Source organism: Astatotilapia calliptera, chromosome 12, assembly GCF_964374335.1.
Source record: "Astatotilapia calliptera chromosome 12, fAstCal68.1, whole genome shotgun sequence".
In the NCBI taxonomy this organism is placed as follows: domain Eukaryota; kingdom Metazoa; phylum Chordata; class Actinopteri; order Cichliformes; family Cichlidae; genus Astatotilapia; species Astatotilapia calliptera.
The window spans coordinates 27823744-27844779 of NC_137433.1; the positions used below are offsets into that span (position 1 = coordinate 27823744).

At 39.4% G+C, this 21036-nt stretch overlaps 1 protein-coding gene across 1 annotated transcript; it reads left to right on the plus strand.

Moving 5' to 3' along the window:
- The first annotated feature begins 1825 nt into the window (after window positions 1-1825).
- lifra (LIF receptor subunit alpha a) lies at window positions 1826-21010 on the plus strand. Its single transcript, XM_026186964.2, has 18 exons — window positions 1826-2165; window positions 10143-10362; window positions 10529-10665; window positions 10978-11131; window positions 11679-11957; window positions 12110-12239; window positions 13125-13267; window positions 13401-13549; window positions 13705-13858; window positions 14109-14173; window positions 14458-14689; window positions 14926-15111; window positions 16056-16157; window positions 16314-16460; window positions 16639-16788; window positions 16966-17059; window positions 17234-17300; window positions 17446-21010. Exons 2-18 carry the CDS (start codon window positions 10254-10256, stop codon window positions 18133-18135), a joined length of 2988 nt encoding a protein of 995 aa, XP_026042749.2. The 5' UTR covers window positions 1826-2165; window positions 10143-10253; the 3' UTR covers window positions 18136-21010.
- Window positions 21011-21036: the final 26 nt, after the last annotated feature.

The following is a 21036-nucleotide window of genomic DNA, read 5'->3' on the forward strand; positions in this document are numbered from 1 at the left end:
CTGCCTCTGCTTGGTGTGTAGCCTGCCTCTGCTTGGTGTGTAGCCTGCCTCTGCTTGGTGTGTAGCCTGCCTGCGCTTGGTGTGTGCGTTGTGGAAGCAGTATAGCTGCTTTACGTGAGTAGTGTGGGCTTGTGGGCCTTGGCAGCAGTAAAGCCAGCTGCTGTTCGTGACAGGGTGAGCTTGTGGGCCCCTGGAAGTGCCTCCTCGTGGAGTTTTTGTTTGGTTGTTGTGTTCTTTGTTGTTGCAACCTTTTTTTCCCTTTTTTTTTTTTTTGGCATGTTATTGTAATACGGCGTTGCCGGCTCCTTATGTTATGATTATCTACAATAAAGACCAAGTTATTTACTAAGAACACCTGTCTGTTTTCCTTTCATTCTGTTCTGGACTCATTTGTTACTGGTTCCCTCACTCGCATGCCTAGACCCCTTCGGGGGGGGGACGTAACACTCCCTTATACAGTAATGTACACATATCAACATCATTAAACATCTGGTAGTCATACTGACTTTGGCAGCAGAGGTTTCCCTGAACTTCATCGACTGTGAGAAGACTGCAAAAGAAACCCCCCCCCCCCCCCCAGAAGTGTCGTGCCACCCACAGCGCCAAGATCTTGACATTATTTTCCAGGTTTTTGTAGAGAACAGACTGAAGAGAGAGTTTTTCTACATTCTTAATAATTCATAATAATTCTATACCACTGCCTTAAAATACACATTTATTATTACACTTTGCATGATGATAAATGGATAAAATCAGCATTTCTGTCCATCAGTCTGCACAGAACAATAGATTTTCTTTTTTTCCTTTTTTGTATTGAAAATTAAAACTACTTTACAATAGTCTTCAGTCTCTCACTTTAGAACTTTCTAGAATGCATTTGGATTTCGTTACAGTTTTGCTTTTGCTTTTGAATCGCTTGAATGGGATTTATGATTTTCTTTTGTCGGTGGGTTACGCAGGGCGAATCTGAGACTTTTGCCAGCACTAATTCAATGTTGCGTTGGTTGTATGCTTTCGGGTTACCTTTGTCAAGTTTAACAATCACAAAAATCAAAGGTCATTTGTTTTCTGGCGGAAAGACTTTCTTTAAGGATTGCGTCTGGCTTCCTATTTTTAACCAGTCTCTGGTGCTGAGAAGCATGCCCATGCCATGATTCTACCATCACTATCCCTGAAAGGATTCTCATTCTTTATCCATCCCTTATGCTTCTGAGAGCTCTGTCACAGTTGTCTACAGAGAGCTCCTGGGCTTCATACCTTGTCCTGACATCCAGTGTGAATTGTTTGACCTTGCAGGTCTAAAGGTCTCCTTTTTCTAAACTATGTTCAATCAGTCTATTTGGACTAAGCTCTGGTCCAATCTAACAGCTAACTAAAGCAAAGAGAATGAAACAATAAGTGGAAGAATTTTGTTTTAGTACAACATTTAGCCTATTATTTCAAATGACTGAAATTTGTGGAAAAATAAAAGAAATGCTTAAAAAATGTACACTTTAAAAAGAAAAACTCAGTTTTTTGGGGGGTTATATTTCTTTTGTTTAGTCTGGTTTTATATGCTTTTTCTCTCTATTCTTCATTTTTTTACTTAAAAAATATAAAACACCCAAAAGGGTTGGGCTTTTGATTTTGTATTAAAAAACAACAAAAACATTTTCATCAGTTTAAACAAAATGTTTAAAAAGTGTTATATGGATGTCTTTGGAACCACATGACACACGCACAAATTGAAAATAAATAAACAATAAATCAATTCAATTTGCTGTAAGTTGAAAAAACAGGGATTTCACATAACATCACATCTAAACATCATGTTTTTTTTTTTGTTTGTTTGTTTTTTTGGTGTTTTTTGTACTATCATAGAGTAATTGTTTTCTCAGGTTTGTCCTGCGTGTCCTGAACGCGGCACGACAACGCCCTCTCCCTGTGTGAACTGCAGGTTACAAGAATCCCATTGGCTAGTCCAGACGTCTACTCGCGGTTCGCTGTATTCCAGTAATCCCAACCCACTCGGGAGTCACTGGGCACGGTCCAACAGCACGGCAGGGACAGGGGCTGGATCGAGAAGATATCGTGGCTCTTTAATTATTTATCACGTCATTAAGGAGCAGGATTAATTGAATATATATCCGAAACATCAACGAAAACCAGTTCTCGTCACATCAGAGGTAATTTCGCTGTTATTTGTGTTCGGACGTCCTGCTAGCGATAGTTCGTTTAGGGCAGCTACTCCAGCTAACAGTGTTTTCCAAATATCGGTGGCCTGTCTGCGTGTGTGTGGTGGGTGGCTTCTAAGTGACTTTACAATGACTGTCGGCTGACTTTATCCCCTGTTATTATCATTAAAACTATTGTTAAGAAGTCAAGGGAAATGAAAAACAGTTCATATTTAGTTACCGTGTAGTTTAATATAATTACAGTGTGTGCGTTTTTAAAGATGCGTTTGCTGTTGCGGTATTCCTCATGCTTCTTACTTGCTAATGCTAATGATGCAAACTGTCCGTCCTGTGATGGTGCAGTTGGGCTGGTCTGTTAAACTGAATCAGCCACAAATTCACATAATAGTTTAAAAACGAATAAATGGATGACGGTTACAGCTTTTGATTGTTTTGCTGTGTATTTGGGACCCACAAATTTGAACTGTGTGTGGTGATAATGTATATTTTGTAATTATGGGATTATGGTTTACAGATTGAGAAGTCAGTTTCTTAATCAGGTAGTCAGTGTGTTGCAGTATGGATTGGACATTTGCCGCCTCTATCTTGTGTCTCTTGGTATAAAACAGGTCCATGTTCATTTTGAAACTAAACTGTGAACAGATAAAAAAAAACATGCACAGACAGGTAAAGAGATCCCCTATCTGGGAACATACAGCATGTTCTTACAAAACCCTGGGTGGGTATTTTATCATACTCTATCATACCCTACCCAGTAGCTGCTTAATATTACAGGCAACAGTTCCTACCATTTGTAACACCTAAAAGCAGGGATACAGGCAGCGCACAGTTAAGGTGCCAGTGAATCAGCAGGCGATCCTTCTTAAGTGTTAAAGTATCTGCACATGACAAGTGAGGCAAATGATCCCTTGTTGCATCTTATTTATTTATATCTATTTGTTCAAACCTAACAGAAAGCTGTCACCCTGTTATTTTTAACTTCTTCATCTTTTCAGTAGTAGTAATAAGAGTTATCTTCTGTATCCTCTTTGTACATTACTTTTATTAAATTCTGATGGATTTAATAAAAATAGATACATTATTGCATCATGTAGTCTAGTAGTTTTATGACTCAACATGGGACATACAAGCAGCAGACACCATAACAATCTGGAAAAATATGTTTCACCTACCCCTAACTGGGAGGACAATAGGTCCCCTGTTGGTATGTTTGCTTTGCAAATGGTCACTTGGTTGTTTCCGCTAGAAGCTAACCTACTGCTAGTTTGCATAGTTCTCTTTTTGGCTTGCTTGATTTAAGCTGTAGACAGTGTGTGTTTATTTGGCTTAAGTCAGAAGCTAGGGAGCAAAAATGTAAAAACAAATTATATGAAGTGAGCTGTACTCACTTCCAGTTGTTTTTTTAGATTAGCATTTTCATCCATAAAGAACTACAGGGAATAGGGAAGGAAGGAAGGAAATGCCTTGTGGTTGACATCCAAAAGCTACACACACACACACACACACACATACACACACAGAGGACTCAATGTCTTCTTTCCACTGAGGTCAGAGCACCGACAGTTCACACGGACATTCATTTGGTAACTTTCCCTGTTTTCACTTATTCTCCAACAAGCATCCGGTCTTCCCCTCTTCCCATTTAAATGTCGAACATAAGTAGCTGAAGCTTTAGCTCGTGTTTCAAAATGTCACCTCAGCTACATAGAGCCACTCAGTGCTTACTTCTTTGGTCACAGTGGTCACTGTATGACAGAGTAATGGCAGCTTTGCTGAGCGTAGGCTGAGAACAGGCAGACAACTGTTTCCCTGGATTTGGCAAAGGAAAATCTTATCAAAGGTTTTGATTGCCTTTTGTTCAAATAGTATGCATCTGTATGTACATATGAGCAGACATAAAAATGATAAGCTCATGCAATATAGTCCGCTACCTGGGGCAAAATGCTTACTGACAAAACATTGCAGCATATAAAAGGTTTATCAAACAAAGTTACATCTATTTAGGTAGGTGTGGTATTTTTCTAAGCTTTTTGTAATGTTTTGCTTGAGTAGTTGCTTTTTAGCTTAAAGCAGTGGTGGTTTGGTGTAATTTTGGCTTTGGCTCTCATTCATTTTTATTTTCGTCCTGGTCTCAGTTCTAGTGGGAACAACGATCCCTTTATATGATCTTTAAACGTCAGGATGTCTTTTGGTACATTTACAGGAGACAGATTAATAACTGTTACTCTTACTGTGAAAAGCATTTCTCATGTTCTGTTGGTGTGGGGAAAAATATTGTTGGAATCTGGAAACTTGTAACTATAATAGTCTTATTATTACTTTGTGTCATATGAAATAAAAACAAGGTTTAATTATTAACTCCCCTGGGCAAAGGACAAGTGCACTAGCCAAGACGCATACAAACAAACCCTTGGGAGAAAACAAGCACCTAACTTTGCGTCTGTCAGTAACTGTTTGTATTATTTGTGACTTGTGAACTCCCTGAAGCACTAGACATGGGAAATGGGTGTTTGAAGTACACTTGGATATTTTACATGGCTTTCCCCTAAACGTGGCTTTACACAGCTGCACAGTGTGGTGGTGTGGATAGAGGCGCAGGCTCAAATACAATGGCTTGTGTTTCACTGATTGTTCATTTCTTTGGTCCCGCTGTATTAAAAAGCAATGACAGCTCTGCTGACTGCAGGCTGGAACAGACGCAAAGATTGCCTCCACATTTGGCTAAAGATAATACTATCAGTCACAGGGCCTCATTGCTCTTTCCAGTCTGTATTTGTAAGGTCATTTGTGCAAATGAACAAGGGCAGAAATCACACAACCACAAAGTATCTCCCATTGCCTGAGGCAGATTAAAGTGTAATTCATCATAATATTTATGTATATAGACAATAAGAATTTTGTAATATTTTGAGGTGTTTCTGTCCAAGCACAGGTAATTCTGTCTCTGTCTTCTTTTTCAGTTTAGTTTTCAGTTTTTGTTCAGTTTTATTTTGTCTCCTGGCCTTGATTGTAGCATCAATAAGAATCACATAGCAATAACAGTTTATCTTCATACTTTTCTCAGTTCTTGTGTTTTAGTTTGACACTAGAGTTAAAAGAGTCAGTTATGGTGGCCCTGAAAGATCAAACACACTGCAACTTAGAAAAACACCAGCAAATAGAAAATTGCTGCAAAATACACAAAAAAAAGAATGGAAATTAGCCCAAAACATACTAATTCTGCTGTGAGGGAGAAAATGATGCAAGTTAATTTGTGTTTTATTTGCATGGTTTGCTATGACTGTTAGCTTATCTCCCCAAAAACACTTCCTTTGTGTTTTGTGAGGCTTTTTATGAGCTTTTCTATGTTTTTTCTCTTTCTGTTGTGTTTTAATCAGTTCTGTTTTGCTTGCTTTTGCAGCACTTTTCTTTTTTTGTGTGTTTTGCTACGTTGCAGTGCTTTTGACCTATCAAGGCCACTACAGTTAGTAGTATCAGTTAGTAATCGCCAAGTTCTAATAGGTCTCTGTGGACAAACATTTGTCATTTACTATAATCACAGATCACTTACAATCTACAGCTCGTCAGACGCCGCATGTAAATTCCCAGATGGGCTCTCATGTATACATAGATGTACTGATTCTTGCCATGGACATGCCAGTAACTGTGTTTATGGCGCAGTCCCTAAAGTACCAGTAACTGGAGTACATCTCTCCTGTACTTTGGATTCTTAGAAATGTTAGCTTCATTTGACAGTCAGTCCTGCCTGTGGTGTTTTGCGTGGGAGTATACCTGGACAATCTTCATGGCTTTTCAGAGCCTCTTTACGCAGCTGCATATACAGCCGGGAGCAAACTGTGGTGTGGAAAGAGGTGGCAAGCTTGAAGTCACGGTGTTGTCTTTGAGGTGAGTCTGCGCTTTCCTAAAATAGGGTTACTGCAGGCATACAGATGAGGTTTAGGCTTAGTTTTTAAGTAACAACATCCTTGTGGTTTTTGTTGTTTGTGGTCACATTCATCACTGCTCCAAAGACAAGAGCCAGAGCTCAGCAGAGAGGTATTGATTTGTGTGCTGATGTGCATTTTTAGCTATCAGTTTCTTGGATGAGATTTCCCAGAATGTACAGACACCCCCCCAATGCCCTCACTTCCCATCAGTGCAGCCTGTTTAAAAAGAGAAATTGCTGTTGTTTTTGTCTTGTACCCTGAGGCTCAAAGAATTGTGTTGGGGCTTGTAAAACATTTCAACGTGGTGTGAAAATTTGGAAAAATAATCCTCAAAGAAAGGAGAATGCCCTCTCACGTGGGAAACCACAAAACATGGAATAAAACTGTTGTTTTGGTGCAAGCACAAAAATGTGTAATAGACTGACTCCACTCAGCTGTATTTATATTGAACAGTTCCTCTGAATTTCATGTGAAGTGCACTTTAATGGCAGGAAAAAAACAGAAGATTTTTGAACTGCTATAGCCAGCTCTGCAGAAAGTCCCATTAAATAAATCACATTAATACTGCTGGGTTTAGTGTGCTTTTTGAATGCAGAAGAAGCAGCTGCTTAGAAAGGAAAATGCAATTGCTATGCATGCAGAAAGAGCTAGATCGATGACCGCGAGGTTTATTTATTCACGTGTCATGTCTAAATCACAGCCAACAAACAAACATGAAGATATCTGTAACTACTTTAGGAGTCAAAAGAAAAAAACTGATCTTTAAATCCACTGACTGCTGGTCTACTGTGTAGATTGATGTTTCAGTTAATGACTGCCATAGCCTATAGCTTTAACAAAGAACTGTAGTGTTAAGAAACAAACACAAGGCTTTCAAGATTTGAAGCAGATTATAAATTTGTTCTAATTTATTCCCTCTGCCAGGATAAATAGAATCTTTTTCTTATCTTATGTTGAATCTGTCCTTGACACAAAAGAGTTATGAAATCCAGTAGCTCTCGTACTCTTGTGGTATTTGCAAAGTTTGCAGTGGGCCACGTCATGAATTAATGAAACAGCCATCTAAAAATATATCCGCATGATGCTGCACGGTCATACTCAATGTCACTATGTCTCCAAAAACCTAGAAACTTTTAAAACCGCTCTTAAAACTCACCTCTTTTCATTGGCTTTTAGAAAGGTTTAATTTATTTGTTTTATATATTTTTATTTTATTTTTATCAGCGAGGTGTTATTACGAAATTGTGTTCTATTGTATTTTTATCTGTATTTACTGTACAGCACTTTGGTCAGCCTTGGTTTTTTTTAAATGTGCTCTATAAATAAACTTGACTTGACTTGACTTGACTATGGAGTACTGATAGGATCACTTATTTGGCAACGAGGCTTAAGGTTTTAGCAGGAATTGTTTGCTCATCTATTTGAAACATGTCACGTTATTGCTGCAAAGGGCTTGGTTGTTTTTCAGAGGCGTGTTTTTGTCAAGCTAAAGAGACGTTTGAGGCCTGCCCCAGCCTGTCTCGGGGGAAACCAGATGAACTGCAAATGTCAGTGATGGTTCAAAACACAAGAACTGAGATTTATATGCGTACACAACCACATGCAGGTTCATCGGGGTTAAGACTCGATTATTCCGTCCCTGTGCACTGCGACACATTTTGTGTTAAATTATCTAACTTTAGAAGAAAATCAGGCACCCAATGTACACCATACATGAGTCACGACTTAAAGTTTATGTTTGCAAGTATTTTTATGTATTTAATCATATTTTAAAGAGGGTGCAAAAAATATTTTTGTTCTCACATGTTGTGAAATGATAAATGCCTGTCTCATTCTTCTTAAGCTGCTTCTGCCAGACAAACTGGCAGTTTTATCTAGCAGAATGAATAAGCTGTTTGCTGTAGAGCTATCTAGAATACCAATTTATGTACTTGCATATTTGATAGCAATCTACAATAAGCTTTGGTCAGTGGGTGGAAAGATTCATGTCTGATTAGCTGAGAAAAAGAAAATCGTCACTCAAAGACAAATTTAGAAGCAGCAGAATGTGTCGTACTCTGCAGCGCAGGCCTGTGTCTGCTCTGAGCCTGGTAGAGTGCAATGGGGATGTGAACATCACTCTTGATGACAGCACCGCTGTCAATTTTTCAATAGGGACTAGGAACGCTTGCCAGATCTATTAACAAAGCTGCTAAGTTGGCAACAGTGAAGTCCTGTAAGTTACAGGGAGGTCAGGGGTCAAACTGAAATGTAATGTATTACACAATTTAACAAAAAAATAAAAAAGTAGAATTCAAAATCCCAAAAAGTTGCAGAGTATTTGAGTGCAGCTGTGGTTTACCATAACAGCTGTGAATGATTTGTGTGGTTTTAGAGGGCAGCCAAACAGACGGTGAGCAGGCCGAGGTGGTACAGATTTTTGACTGGCAGTACCTGTGGAAGGAGTTTTGTTGACATTAGAATTGAATACACTCTGACATTCCATTTAGTGAAAATAAATGGTTGGCTTGATATTTCCCTGGAAAAGATAGGTCTGCGTTGTTGTACAAGTTATCTTCAGCTTGATCTACACTGCTGCCAGCTGCCTTTACATGCAAGTGTGTCTACTCAGCTTACATTACTTTCAATTAACCCAAAGTCCTGGTAGGAATAGTTAAATGTGCTCATCTATCATAGACTATATATAAAGGTTGGACATAGGTTGGAGGTCTGTCTGTTTGTATAGAGATGAATGGAAAAATGACCCGTTGGCTCATTTTATCCATGATCTCAGTAAATACCTCCCCAGTGGTTTTATAGTCTCAGCCCGTAGTTTAAAGTTTTATTTAATACAACCTAAAGATCATTTATTAAATTGTTAGAATAAAAAAGGGGATAAAGTAGGGCGTACTTTAGGGTGGACCTGCTTTCTGATTCATAACTCACTTTGTGTGAGCACACATTGGCCCACAGTGGCTAAGTCGTAATGCCCACAAAGCTCAGCTCAAAGCCTCAAGACAGGACTAACTGGTAATGTTGCCATAGCTACATCAATCTTTTATATTGCACAATGATTTTAGTCAGTGGCTTTAATCTGTAGGGTCAAGCAATGCAAGATTATATGTAGAGCACCTGTTAAATGCACAAAAAGTTCCAGCTGCATGGCATACATGTTCTTGTCTTGTCTGACCCACAGCTGTGGGGCTGTATGGTGCTGTGGATAACGTGTGCAAAAGATCCTCATTTCGAAACCGGGAGGAGACACAGAGTCAGCCTTGGGGCGTTCAAAGCTAGTGTACTGGTAGTGCCGGTTCCAAGCCTGGGTAAGTGGGAGGTTTGTGTCAGGAAGGGCGTCAGGCATAAAGTCTGTGCCAAATCAAACATGCAGATACGTCCGGCAGCCAAAAGAACCTGCAATGCTGGTGCCACAGTTGTCTTTGTATCCAGTTTGTCTGTATCTTTCTGATTGTTCATAAGTCCGGTTGATAGGAGCAGTGTTAAATCAAAACCCTCCAAAACGGCTTAGAAAAAATAAAAAACTAGGACCTTTAAGAGGAGGACAAGTACAGGATAATCCAAATACCAGGAACAGGAGGATTTTCATAATCAGTGTGTGTGATGTGTGTGCTTAAACAGCTGCCACGGCGAAGTTTTTGGGTTTTTTTTTTTTTTTTTTTCTCCTTACGGTTGACTTTTCTTGGCAGTTGTACATCTGGCTTTGGCAAGAAGTAACATAAGAATGGCAGCTTGCAGTGAGGTATTGCAAAAATTGAAGTCAGTTCAACACATTGGTCCCCAGGGAACCCAGCAGTGTCAGAAACAAACCTAAAGAACATTTCTTAAAAACACTGCATGCCAGAATATTTTCATGGAAAAAACATTATGTTTACATGACTTCAACCCGGACAGCTTCACAGTGTCCCCAAGTAACTCTCGGTCATTAGCATTATTTTTTTTCACAGCCAGGCTGTTATTTTCTTTTTTTAATAATATCTATGTTTTAACATGATACATGATACATTTATCGTTGTTTTGAACTCTGTCCTTCTGGGTTTTTCCACAGGCCTTCCTCTGTATAGGTTTTGCCTCTCAGGATGTTTTAACACGGTAGTGTAGTGAAGAGGACCATCACTTCATCAGGATCTGTAAGCGGACGCTTGGCCAGTAGATAAAAATGGCTCACTTAAGTCTTACTCCCACCTCAAAGCTTATTAGCAGTGGCTTTGTCTGGCTCCTGTGGATTGTCCTGGGGTTTTCGACTTCACACACTCATGCAGATACTGGTAAGAACTGAAACACGTGAAGGAAACCTTAACTTTAATAAATCGGATATTCTGCTCTGCTGAACTCATCTAATGTTGAAGGTTTCTTTAATTCTAAGAAGCCATTTAGAGTTAAACTGTGTGTCCTATAATCACTAAACCCTGATGGGATTTTTTTCCCCCCCAGGCCTTACAGTACCTCAGCGGGTGACGCTGTCTCCTAACTGGTACACACAGGAACTCTCCATATCCTGGTTGGGAGGAGGCGCAACGACCTTTGACCTCATCATTCTAAGAACTGAATTCAATGAAACTGTCTTCTATGTAAGAGCACTTCATTTTCTACGAACTTGTTTTGTCATGGAATTTTAAAGCAATTGTAGTAATTATGAGTGTAGGAAGATTTGCTGTACTGGTAACATTGTTTTGAAAATCATCTTTGGTATTTGTATAGTATTTTTTTTTTTTTCAAAAGGGAATCGTCATCTTGTGCTGCATATTTTCCTGTAGTGATTGCTTTGATTTTACGTGAACTTTAGGTTTTGTGTGCACTAAGTAGGTGATTTCTTCTCTATGACGGTCGCAATATTTCACCAGTTACTTGTTTGAACTGTGCATTCTGTGTATGTTCTGTAGGAGACAGTCTCTCCGACAGTGAATAAGGTGAGTGGTCTGCACCAGTGGACGTGGACTTCAGTTAACCCCCTGGAGTGTACCTCCCTGTCAGTCAAAATCCGCTCAAGAGATGGGCACACTACAAGTGAATGGAGTCAGACTGAGACACTTCAAGGTCAGTGGCACGGATGTATATTATAGACCATCAGTAATTAGTTAAAACCTAAGTAATATTAATAATAATAATAATAATACATTTTATTTAAATAGCGCCTTTCAAAGCACCCAAGGACACTGTACAACAGATAAAAACTGGAAATATACACAATGATAAAAATAGAAGATAAAAGTTAAAACATACAGAAATTTAAGAATAGGCAATTTTAAACAGATGAGTTTTGAGGGTGGACTTAAAAAGAGAGAATGAACTAATATTTCTGAGGTCCGGGGGTAGGGAATTCCAAAGTCGAGGGGCAGAGCAGCTAAAGGCCCTCCCTCCCATTGTGATCAGACGAGCAGAGGGAACAGAGAGAGAAAGAGAAGATGAAGATCTAAGTACCCAGTTAGTATCCTGTTGGCATGTTCTCATTAAGGCCTCATTCTTTTAAAATGTATACCTCCTAAAATATTTGCCTTGTGCATATCAGTGTCTTTTTACACCTTACTACTCTCTTAACTCAATTTTTTTTTTTTATTCTTTCTCGATCTGTTTTCTATTTCAGGAAATGATCACCCCAATAGTGAGCAGAGAGTTAAGGTATTTCCCCAGGACAAAGTTTTACCTGTGGGGGCCAACATCACCTTCTGTTGCATTTTGGATGAAGGGCTGGTCTTAGATAAGCTAAAGTACGACGGGAACACCACGAGCGTGACACGACTGAGCAGGCGGACCTATTCCACTACAGTGTTTAATCTGGTGGCCTCTCGCCAGTCAGGGAGCAACATGCTTTGTTTGCCAGAAGACAAGGAAAAACTGTATGGAGCCGTTGTGTTTGTTGGATGTAAGATAAACACGTTTGAAATATGTTTAGATCTAATCTGGGTTAATGTTTTGGGCATGGCAGAAAAATACATTCATTTATATCTTTTAATATTTACGACTCTAAAAATGTGACTGAGATTTTTTTTTTTTTTTTTTTGCCCACATCCCCAGATCCACCACTGCCCATTGATTTTAAATGTGAGACTCATGACTTAAGATCAGCTGTGTGCCAGTGGGGTAAAGGACGAGACACTCACTTGTATGGCAGTCAACGAGGAACTCGCTACTTTGTGAACAACAGGTACGCAGTCTCACTCACAAAAGGGAACAGTAGAACTGTACAATCACTCATTCACAGAAAACATCTGCAGGTTCTAGAATACATGGACATTACAGGGAACCTTTACCTGTATTTTTCAAACAATCCTACATCTGTCCAAACCTGTCCAAACCGCATGTTGGATGTTTCTTTTTTGCCACCTAAAGCTTTTTATCCAGTGTGAGCACAAAAATGATTTGTCCAGTAGGTCACAGAAGCAAAAGGGTCCAACTGCAGTGCCTTAAACCTCTCTCCTCAGGCAAGAATAACATATATAAAATGTACACGTGTGCTGCTCATCAACTGGCATTACCTGCATGATTATAGGCAGAACTTTTTCAGTGAAGAGCTGCGATGATGCTCTCCACAGTACCGTGCCAGCAGTTTTCTTCCAGATAAAAATGCTATGAACCCAGGATGGAAAGAAAACAGAAGATTGTTTTACAAAATTAGATGTGAAAGCCCTTTCAGCTTTTATGTCCAAGACTTTGCTTTTAGCCATCATCGGGTCACACTTAGTTTGTATTTGAACAATGTGTTTATATTATTTATGACAGTTCCTCTGCCTTTCTCTAAAAATCCTTTTTTTTGTACGGAAAAAAAAAAACTACTGGGAGAGGAAGACGAGAAATATAAAACACTTAGGCAAAGAGACCACTTGCCTCTGTGAGTCCATGTGATAGCAGATTGGCACACTTCCAAGCCTTTTACAGGAATAGCTTGAACGCTGGCCAAAATGTTTTTCATTCTGTGCCTTTTCTATATGTTAGAAAGACTATTTGAAGTGATTACATTTTATTGTGAATTGCTATACTTACAGCAAATCTAATTTTTTGTGCCTTTTTTTTTTTTTTTTTTTTTTTTTAGGGACTGCAGTGAGGTCAACCAAGATGTGGGACAGAAAGAAGCAACCTGTACTTTAGACACATGGGAGGGTAACTGGACACTGGTAGCTAAGAATCTTCTCGGTCAGTACAGCCTCACGGACACTGCTGAACTCAGTCACAGAGGTAGGTGGCTCAACCTTAGCTTCTCTCCATCACTGCACATACTCTTCTGGTAAAACAGACATATAGAAATCAAAAATATATAAAAAATACTTTTTTCCTTTTCTGATGTTGTTGAATCTTTCTTCCTCCTCAGTGTGTCCAGTGGCGCCAGATCTGCTGAGCGTCGTTGCCGATGCCTGGAATGCCTCTTTGTCGTGGCATTGGAAGTACGACAGTTATTCTTCCTTGGCACTTGTCTGCCAGGTTGAGATCACCGCAACAGAGGACGAAAAACTAATAAAGGTGAGAAGTCTGCGCTTGTGTATGTTGTGCAATATGTCAGACATCATCACTTTGATTCTTCTAGGACTGCATCCTACCACATTGCCCTCAAGAAATGCGAGGTCATGTAGGATGTTCTCTCATTCGTGCTTATAAAATCGAATGTCTGTTTCCAGCGTGTTTTCTCTGGTGTGGGTCTGAGGTCTGTGTTTCTGTCGGGCCTGTATCCTGATGAGCACTACAGTGTTAAAGTCCGCTGCGGTGCCCAGCAGAATTTCTGGAAGTGGGGAAACTGGAGCAAACTGTCTTCCTTCAAAACTAAAACCTATGGTAAATTATTTATTTGTGGTGTTGCTTATTTTGGCAGAATTAGGGATTCAAGTGTTTATTATTTCCTAATTTTATCAATCAGTAATTTTTTAGTGATTAATTGTTGGGTGTCTGCCTGAATTAATTCAACTTTAAGGAAATCTAGGAAGTAAATTTGTTGCTAAATACTGGATATTTGAAGTCCTCATTTCTATAGGACTAGAGTCTCTGAAATGTAACATAACGTTTGTATGTTTTTGACTTTTCTCAGTTCCCGATACCCCAGATGCTTGGATATGGTTGAACACAGATAACACCGGGAAGGTTGTTTGGAAGGTAATGTGTCCTTTTTTTTTCTTTTTTTTTTCATCTTTGACTTGAGCTGTTTTAGATTTACATGGTCATTATAGACAATTTGCTTTATGCATGTATAATTGGAAAGAGCACAGATTCATCATGTTGACTACAGCTATAATGCACAGACAAGTAACATGTGCATTTTCATTCGTTATCCTGTTTCGTTTTACCACTTTGACACAGGTCACTGTTTAACGTACCATGAAATGTACCCCAATAAGAAGAAAGCGATTTAATATAATTTCTTTCCTGATCTCCTTTAGCCTCTAACACGAAGACAGAGCCACGGTAAACTGACACAATATGAAGTTTTCCTTTGGAGTCCTGAAGAAAATCGAGCACTTGCGCCGGCTGTAACCTTGCCACCGAATAATTGGTCCATGCCAGTCAACCTCTCAGAAATCGCTTTCTTCAGCAATAACGGCAGCGTCGTAGCAAAAGTAACTGCAAGGAATGATGCGGGATCTTCTCCACCTGCAAGAGTACATTTGACAAGTATGTGAAAGTGGAGGGAGAGTGTGTGTGTGAGATGTTTATCTTATATTTCAACAGCACACTTGACCTAATGTGACATTGCTGGCAGCTTCTAAGGAGAACTTTCTGGTGTTTTAGCGTCTGCTTTCACTCGTATAACATGCGTCGTTGTTGAAACCCTAAAGTAGCACTCTGTTGTGTAGAAACAGTGAATAGATGTGGCTTCTACATTGCTAAGCTTGTTTTCATCCTTCCAGGTGTGGAACCCCTTGCTGCGCCCAGGATAGTTTATACAGACCAAGGTTTTCCCCTGTTCTGGGAAAACAATGCCAATGCCACCTGTGGATATGTGGTAGAGTGGCTTGATGCCTTCTGCCCACAAGACTGCCCTGTAGAGTGGATTAAGTTGCCTGCTGGAACCACTAATGTTTCCATTGAGTCAGGTATGCAACAACTGTCAGCCTGTGAAAACGGAGCATTGATTTCAGTGGATTTTAGCACTGTGCTGTATGTGTTTTGATTGTTGGTACAAACTTTGTTGTCTTTCTGTTAGTATTATTCTTGACTGTGTATAGTAATTTCAGGTCTTTTCAGACACGGAATAGATAATATTGCTGTTTTCTAGTTTTCAGAGATGAGCCATTTTTTATACTAACGTTCCTCATAGCTCCATTCAAAACAGCCAACAGCATTGATAGGAGGCAAAATTACTGACAGTATTACTACAGTGTTACTACAGTATTATGTGTTGTATTATTATGTGTTGGCAATTATTAAAATCTAACTGTATGTAATTGCTCACCTGATTGAAGTGAATTACACATCAAGTGTTTGCTTGCAATCAATCTTGTCTCTGTGTCTCTTGCAGGATAATTTGTTAAACTTACTGCTCTTGTGCTAGATACACAACTCTCAAACTTTGTTACTGATGGATTCAGGAAGCTGCAACTATGTGATGAATTGTTAACTTGCTAATCTGACCTGTCACTGGTACTGTGACTGAAAGCATGTATCTCGTGGCAAAGGTTTGTTTAGGCATTCTCCAAAACACTGATATGTTTTAATGAGCTGGGAAACTCAAGATGTTGGAGGGACACCCGTGCAGTTGCAGTCTTGTGACTGCAAGTAGTCACTCTTGTGCTAAAAATGTTTGCGTAAAATGTGCTTGGCTCGAGGTTTATGGAAAAGTGGTCAGAGCGTGCATTCTGATATGGAGAGGTCACATTCAGATTAACAGGAGAGAGTACGCGTCAGAAAGAGGTTTAAGATATTAAGATGATTTTCAGCTTACAACAACCTCAGTGACCTCAAATAACTCCACTGAAAAGGGCTGTCGAATTTTAAATTGTGTTGCATAACGCACAATAATCTGTTTCTCTGTCATCAGCTACGTTCCAGCCAGGTGTGAGATACAACTTGTCCTTGTACAGCTGCTCCTCAGATGCCAGGGAACTGTTGAAGCGCTGGCAGGGATACACGCAGGAGCTGGGTAGGGATACTGCTGCACACTGAAAGCTTATCTTTAAAAAACAAACAAACAAGCAAATAAACAAAAAAAATGGCGCTGTGTGTTTTAATCGCGGACAACTTTTCTCCTTCTCGCCATGCTCCTCCAACCTTTTCCCACCTTTTGTGGTTTCCACAGTCCCTTCTGTTGCTTTGACTCTGTCAGCCAGTCAGCAGAACGCTGATATTCTTCTCACCTGGAAAGAGATTCCACTGGTGAACAGAAGAGGCTTCCTCCTGGGCTACAATATTTACAACAGCACTGGTTACCAGTTCAAACTACTAGGTATATTTATGATTCTCCTCCTGTTTAACCAATAAAACTGTTACAGTACGATACTTTAAAAGGACAAAGATCATGAATAATTGTGATTTTGCAGTTCATCACAATGTGTGCATTTTGCTTCTGGTTAATACTTTTCTTCTTCTTTTCTCTCCTTACTCGTTCATTACCCTTTGAACAGAGAATGTGTCTGATCCAGAAACGATGAGCTACACAGCAAAGGATTTCGCAAAGGGTTTCATTAAGGGGACCTTCAAATTTACTGTCAAGGCCTACACTGCAGCAGGGGAGAACACAGGCACCACTGCCACTGTAACAATAGAGCCCTACAGTACGTAAATATCTAGTTTTATTTATTATGTCAGTCTGTCAGCATTATTAAAGATTCTCATGTATGATGCATGCATCTATGTGTGTATGTATATATGTATCGATAGCGTAATTTGTACTTAGATGTAGGTAAATTGGTAGTGTAGCATTTCTAATACTCTTTGTCCTATCCTGACAGCTGATTGGCTCATCTTGGAGATCTTGACTTCTTTGGGGCTTGTAACTTTATTACTGGCCATCGTCACTTTCACTTGCTACAAGAAAAGGAAGTGGTAAGACTGTTGTGCTGCTATTTTTGCTAGTCTTTCTCTCTTGTTTGCATGTATGCAAGAGATGATTTTATAATTCAAGGCAGCAATGCAGAGCATCTTTTATTTTTATTTTTATTATTATTATTCAGGCACTTGATATTCTAAATGTTAAAATTAAAATTCTGCTCCTACCAGGGTAAAGAAGGCATTCTATCCAGATATTCCAGAGCCCAAGCTTCCCAGTGATTGGCCCAGGACACGGGTACAGTATTAGCTTAATCCAGTATGATCCTTAGAAACTTCCTTGTGCTTCCTTTGTGATTACAAAAGCTCATTCCCTGTTTTTTATGTGTTATTTTTTTATGCTGTCTTGTGAAACTATATTTAACTGACTCTGTCTCTTTCAGGGTCCATTGGACGTGAAGCCATCTCCCCACAGCATGGTGTGTGTTGTAGAAACACCTGAGTATGATTGTATTAAAGATATGCTTGTTGCCATTCCTGAGGAAGATGAGGATGATGCAGGGCAGGGAATAGGAGATGAGTCAGTTGACACAGATGAACCAACGTCATTACGCTACTATAACCAAATGGTAGATGAGCGTCCCATAAGGCCACGTTTCCCAGACTCGTCTGCTTCTTCTATATCGTCTATGAGTTCAGCTCACACCGATGTGACATACACAGGGATCCAGACCTCAGGGTCTTCTTTGGTCCTCCAGCTGGATCCACAGGGTTCTTCCGAGTGCCACCAACCCCAGCTTGATCGGTTGGTCAGCTATGGAGGAGGAGGCTATCGACCTCAGATGCAACCTAGAGCCCCAAGTGATGACATGGATCTGCCTTCACCCGAGTCTTTCCTAGAGCCACAGGCTGCCTGTTCTGGCGGCTACAAGCCCCAGGGCTCCTGGCAGTTGGACTCCCCCGTGGATGCTGCAGAAATGGGCAGCCTGGCACCTTCACTGGGATCCCCTACCTCTGTTGCTTCCACTCAATTCCTTCTCCCGGATGGAGAGGAGAATACAGGGGAGAAACGACAGCTGTCGTCTTCAGCAGCATCCTGGCTCACAAACCTGCTGTCATCAACAAAACCATGAGATCATCTCTCTCTCAGTACTAGTCGCCAGGTCAGGGGGTTTAATGTGAAACTATTTTCATCATTACTGTTACCAGTGTCATGTATCGCAAGGCTAAGCCACATAGTCTAGCTAAGTATCCCTTCTGATGTAGCACTACATGATTGTTGCATTTCGACAGCAGCAGTTAATAAGTCATTTTCTGACGTTTATGCCAAACACGTAGAAATGTGTCTTGTTATTTTCTCGTCCTTGGATTATGAATATAAATCTGTATATTTATAAATCAAAACATTTCTATCATGGCAGCAAAACTCCTCAAATGATTTGTTCATACCTCTCCTCTTTCTACCATACTATATATGCACCCTCTGGAGACCCGGTGTCTGATCTGTGACTTTGTGTGATGGGCATTTCCAAATGGCATTTCCTGTGTTTAGTGTGCTTACCTTTCTTTCTTCCTTTCTTTCTTTTGGTGATGTAAGCTTTACTCACTTCTCACTACAGAGAAAAACTGAATGCAGCACAGCTTCAAACTTTATAATGGCACCTGAAAATACTTTATAAGTACCTTTTAGGAAAGGAGCAGTTTTAATTGTTCATGTCTTCTGCTGTTCCACCATTGGTTTAATCTTACCTGCTTTGAGACAGCTACAGGACTGAAGCTCAAGTCCTCTCACATGTGATTTACAGTTCACAAATAACTGTTGAAACAGGGAGATATCAGTGGAACTATGCACTTATTGATGAGAATCATCTTTAGTTTACACAGATGTGGGTGTGGTGCTTTGTATTATGGTCTGGAAATATATGGGTGATAAACCCATCGGATATACACTGTTATAAGCTAAAAACATGAATACAAAGTGATGTATTATAATGAACAAACACACGAATATGTAATGTTTTCTTGCCTTCTGTTTTGCCTTCATTACTAGTAGAGTTTTTTGTTGTTTTTTTTTTTTTTGGGGGGGGGGGGGTTTCCGCGAAACGGATTTCACGGTCAGGCTGATACTTGTATTATCCTCCGAGATGATGATTGATATTATACATTTTCAACTGATGCGAGTTAGTTGGGTGGGTAATCAACGTTTTCAAAATTCAACGCTTCCAATGCTTTGCACCATCAAATTTCACACATTGCCTTATTACTCATAAATGTTGCTGTTAACAATGTCTTACGCTAGTGTGATTCAGAATTGACTGAAAGTGCACTGTATTTCAGTATCTGGATCCCACCCACACTTTAGTTTAATGTACAGGAGATGTCATTTGTCATCAGTTTTAGTGAGTGCTATGGCTTCTCGGTGTGTCGGTGTGGATTGCGAAGATTTCTTTGGTTTCTTTAGAGAGTTCTGCACAAGAACTTAATATCATTTTGGTAGGCTGTGTTTATGTGTTTACTGTCTTTTGGTCTGCAGTACATTTAAACAAATGTTTTATAATAATATATGCCGCCTTTTAAATTCTATGGTTAGATAAAGGGACCAAAGGAGAGAAATGATAGATAATGACTAGAAATGCTCATTGAATACAAATGAGTATAGAAAGCTTATAATTTGACACAATAAGCAAGATGTATTGTTTTCTTTTCTTCTTTTAGAGTCAGGCCAGGGCTTGCCCGCACGGCAGATGTGGTCTGTTGTTTCTCAGTGCCTCCAGCCAACAAGCTTTAAGCAAACCTACTGTGACGTGAATCATGACGTAAACGAACTTTAACTCTGTCTTCACAGACGAACTGATAACAGGCAGGCAGTCAGTCCTCTTTGACTACTGAGAAAATTGTATCCCCCCTTTCTTTCTCTCAGAAAACTGCTCTGAATTTTGATTTATGAGGCGACAGCTTGCATCAGTACTGAATAAGCCACTTTCAGTATAGGAGATCATAATCTTCCAAGATTATTTTAAAGAGGGGATGTAACTGAGTATTTAAACATGGCTGCATATTCTGTTCCTTCGAAGCTTGCTTTTTTTTTTTTTTTTTTTTTTTTTTAAACAAGCAGTGCTTCGAAGGTTATAAGTTACAGTGTGTTACAGGATTTATGTTGATTTTGATCAACAGACTGGCACCTTTTTATTGTCCTGGAAATCTTATTATTAATGCAACAAACTGTACATAAGTGTGATTTTCTGTTTTCCCCTTACTTTCTTGCAATACAAAATCTCCTGATGTTTTATATAAAATGGCATTATATTCCCTCTACTATTTAGTTAATGAGAGGAAAATTCAAACAGAGTCAGATTTGAAATATATATTTGTTGTATATAAAGTGAATAAGAATTGTGATCCTGTTTTGTTTTTTTTTTGTTTTTTTTTTGTTTTTTTTTAGCTTACTCCGCTTTGCATTGCTATCTTTCCATAGGAGATTCGCTTTGCCAGACAAAGTGTATGTAAGGCTAGAGATCTCTTCATTGCAGCTGCAGACGAGCAATTTTTCTTTAAAGTTTCCGCTGTTTTCTGAGGTTCATCTTCATTTTTAATGAGTGTTTACACTGTAGAATTTTTGAATATGTGCTTTGTATACCAGTGTAAACTTGCTGCTTTACACATCTTCCTCGTTGGCCTCGGATGTCTTTGTGAAATTGATGCATGCTATCTAAAATATCACAACAAAACAGTGGCTTGTAAACTTCTCGTTTATGTTGCCATATGGCTTGGAAACTAACACTTAGTGTTCTGCACGACAACAGGACTGAAAGTATTGTGCATTTAAAAAAAAAGTACCTTATTTCAGGAAATTGTTCTTAAATTCGTGATATCTAGCAGATTATTTTATCCGTTCATTTTATTGAATGAAAACACTACATTTTGTCCGAGTGGAAAAAATAAATGTTAACACTACTAACACAAAATGGTATACTATTTGTTTCAATGCAATAAAATGACTTGTCTGGCTGTTAGTTTGTCGGCGTGGTTCTTTT

What these genes read in the sequence shown, in the direction of transcription:
- lifra (XM_026186964.2), top strand. Translation starts at nt 10,254, where the DNA reads ATGGCTCACTTAAGTCTTACTCCCACCTCAAAGCTTATTAGCAGTGGC. An exon ending in CCGGGAAGGTTGTTTGGAAG is followed by an intron (nt 14,174 to 14,457) that starts GTAATGTGTCCT and finishes GATCTCCTTTAG; the next exon opens with CCTCTAACACGAAGACAGAG. An exon ending in GTGATTGGCCCAGGACACGG is followed by an intron (nt 17,301 to 17,445) that starts GTACAGTATTAG and finishes TGTCTCTTTCAG; the next exon opens with GGTCCATTGGACGTGAAGCC.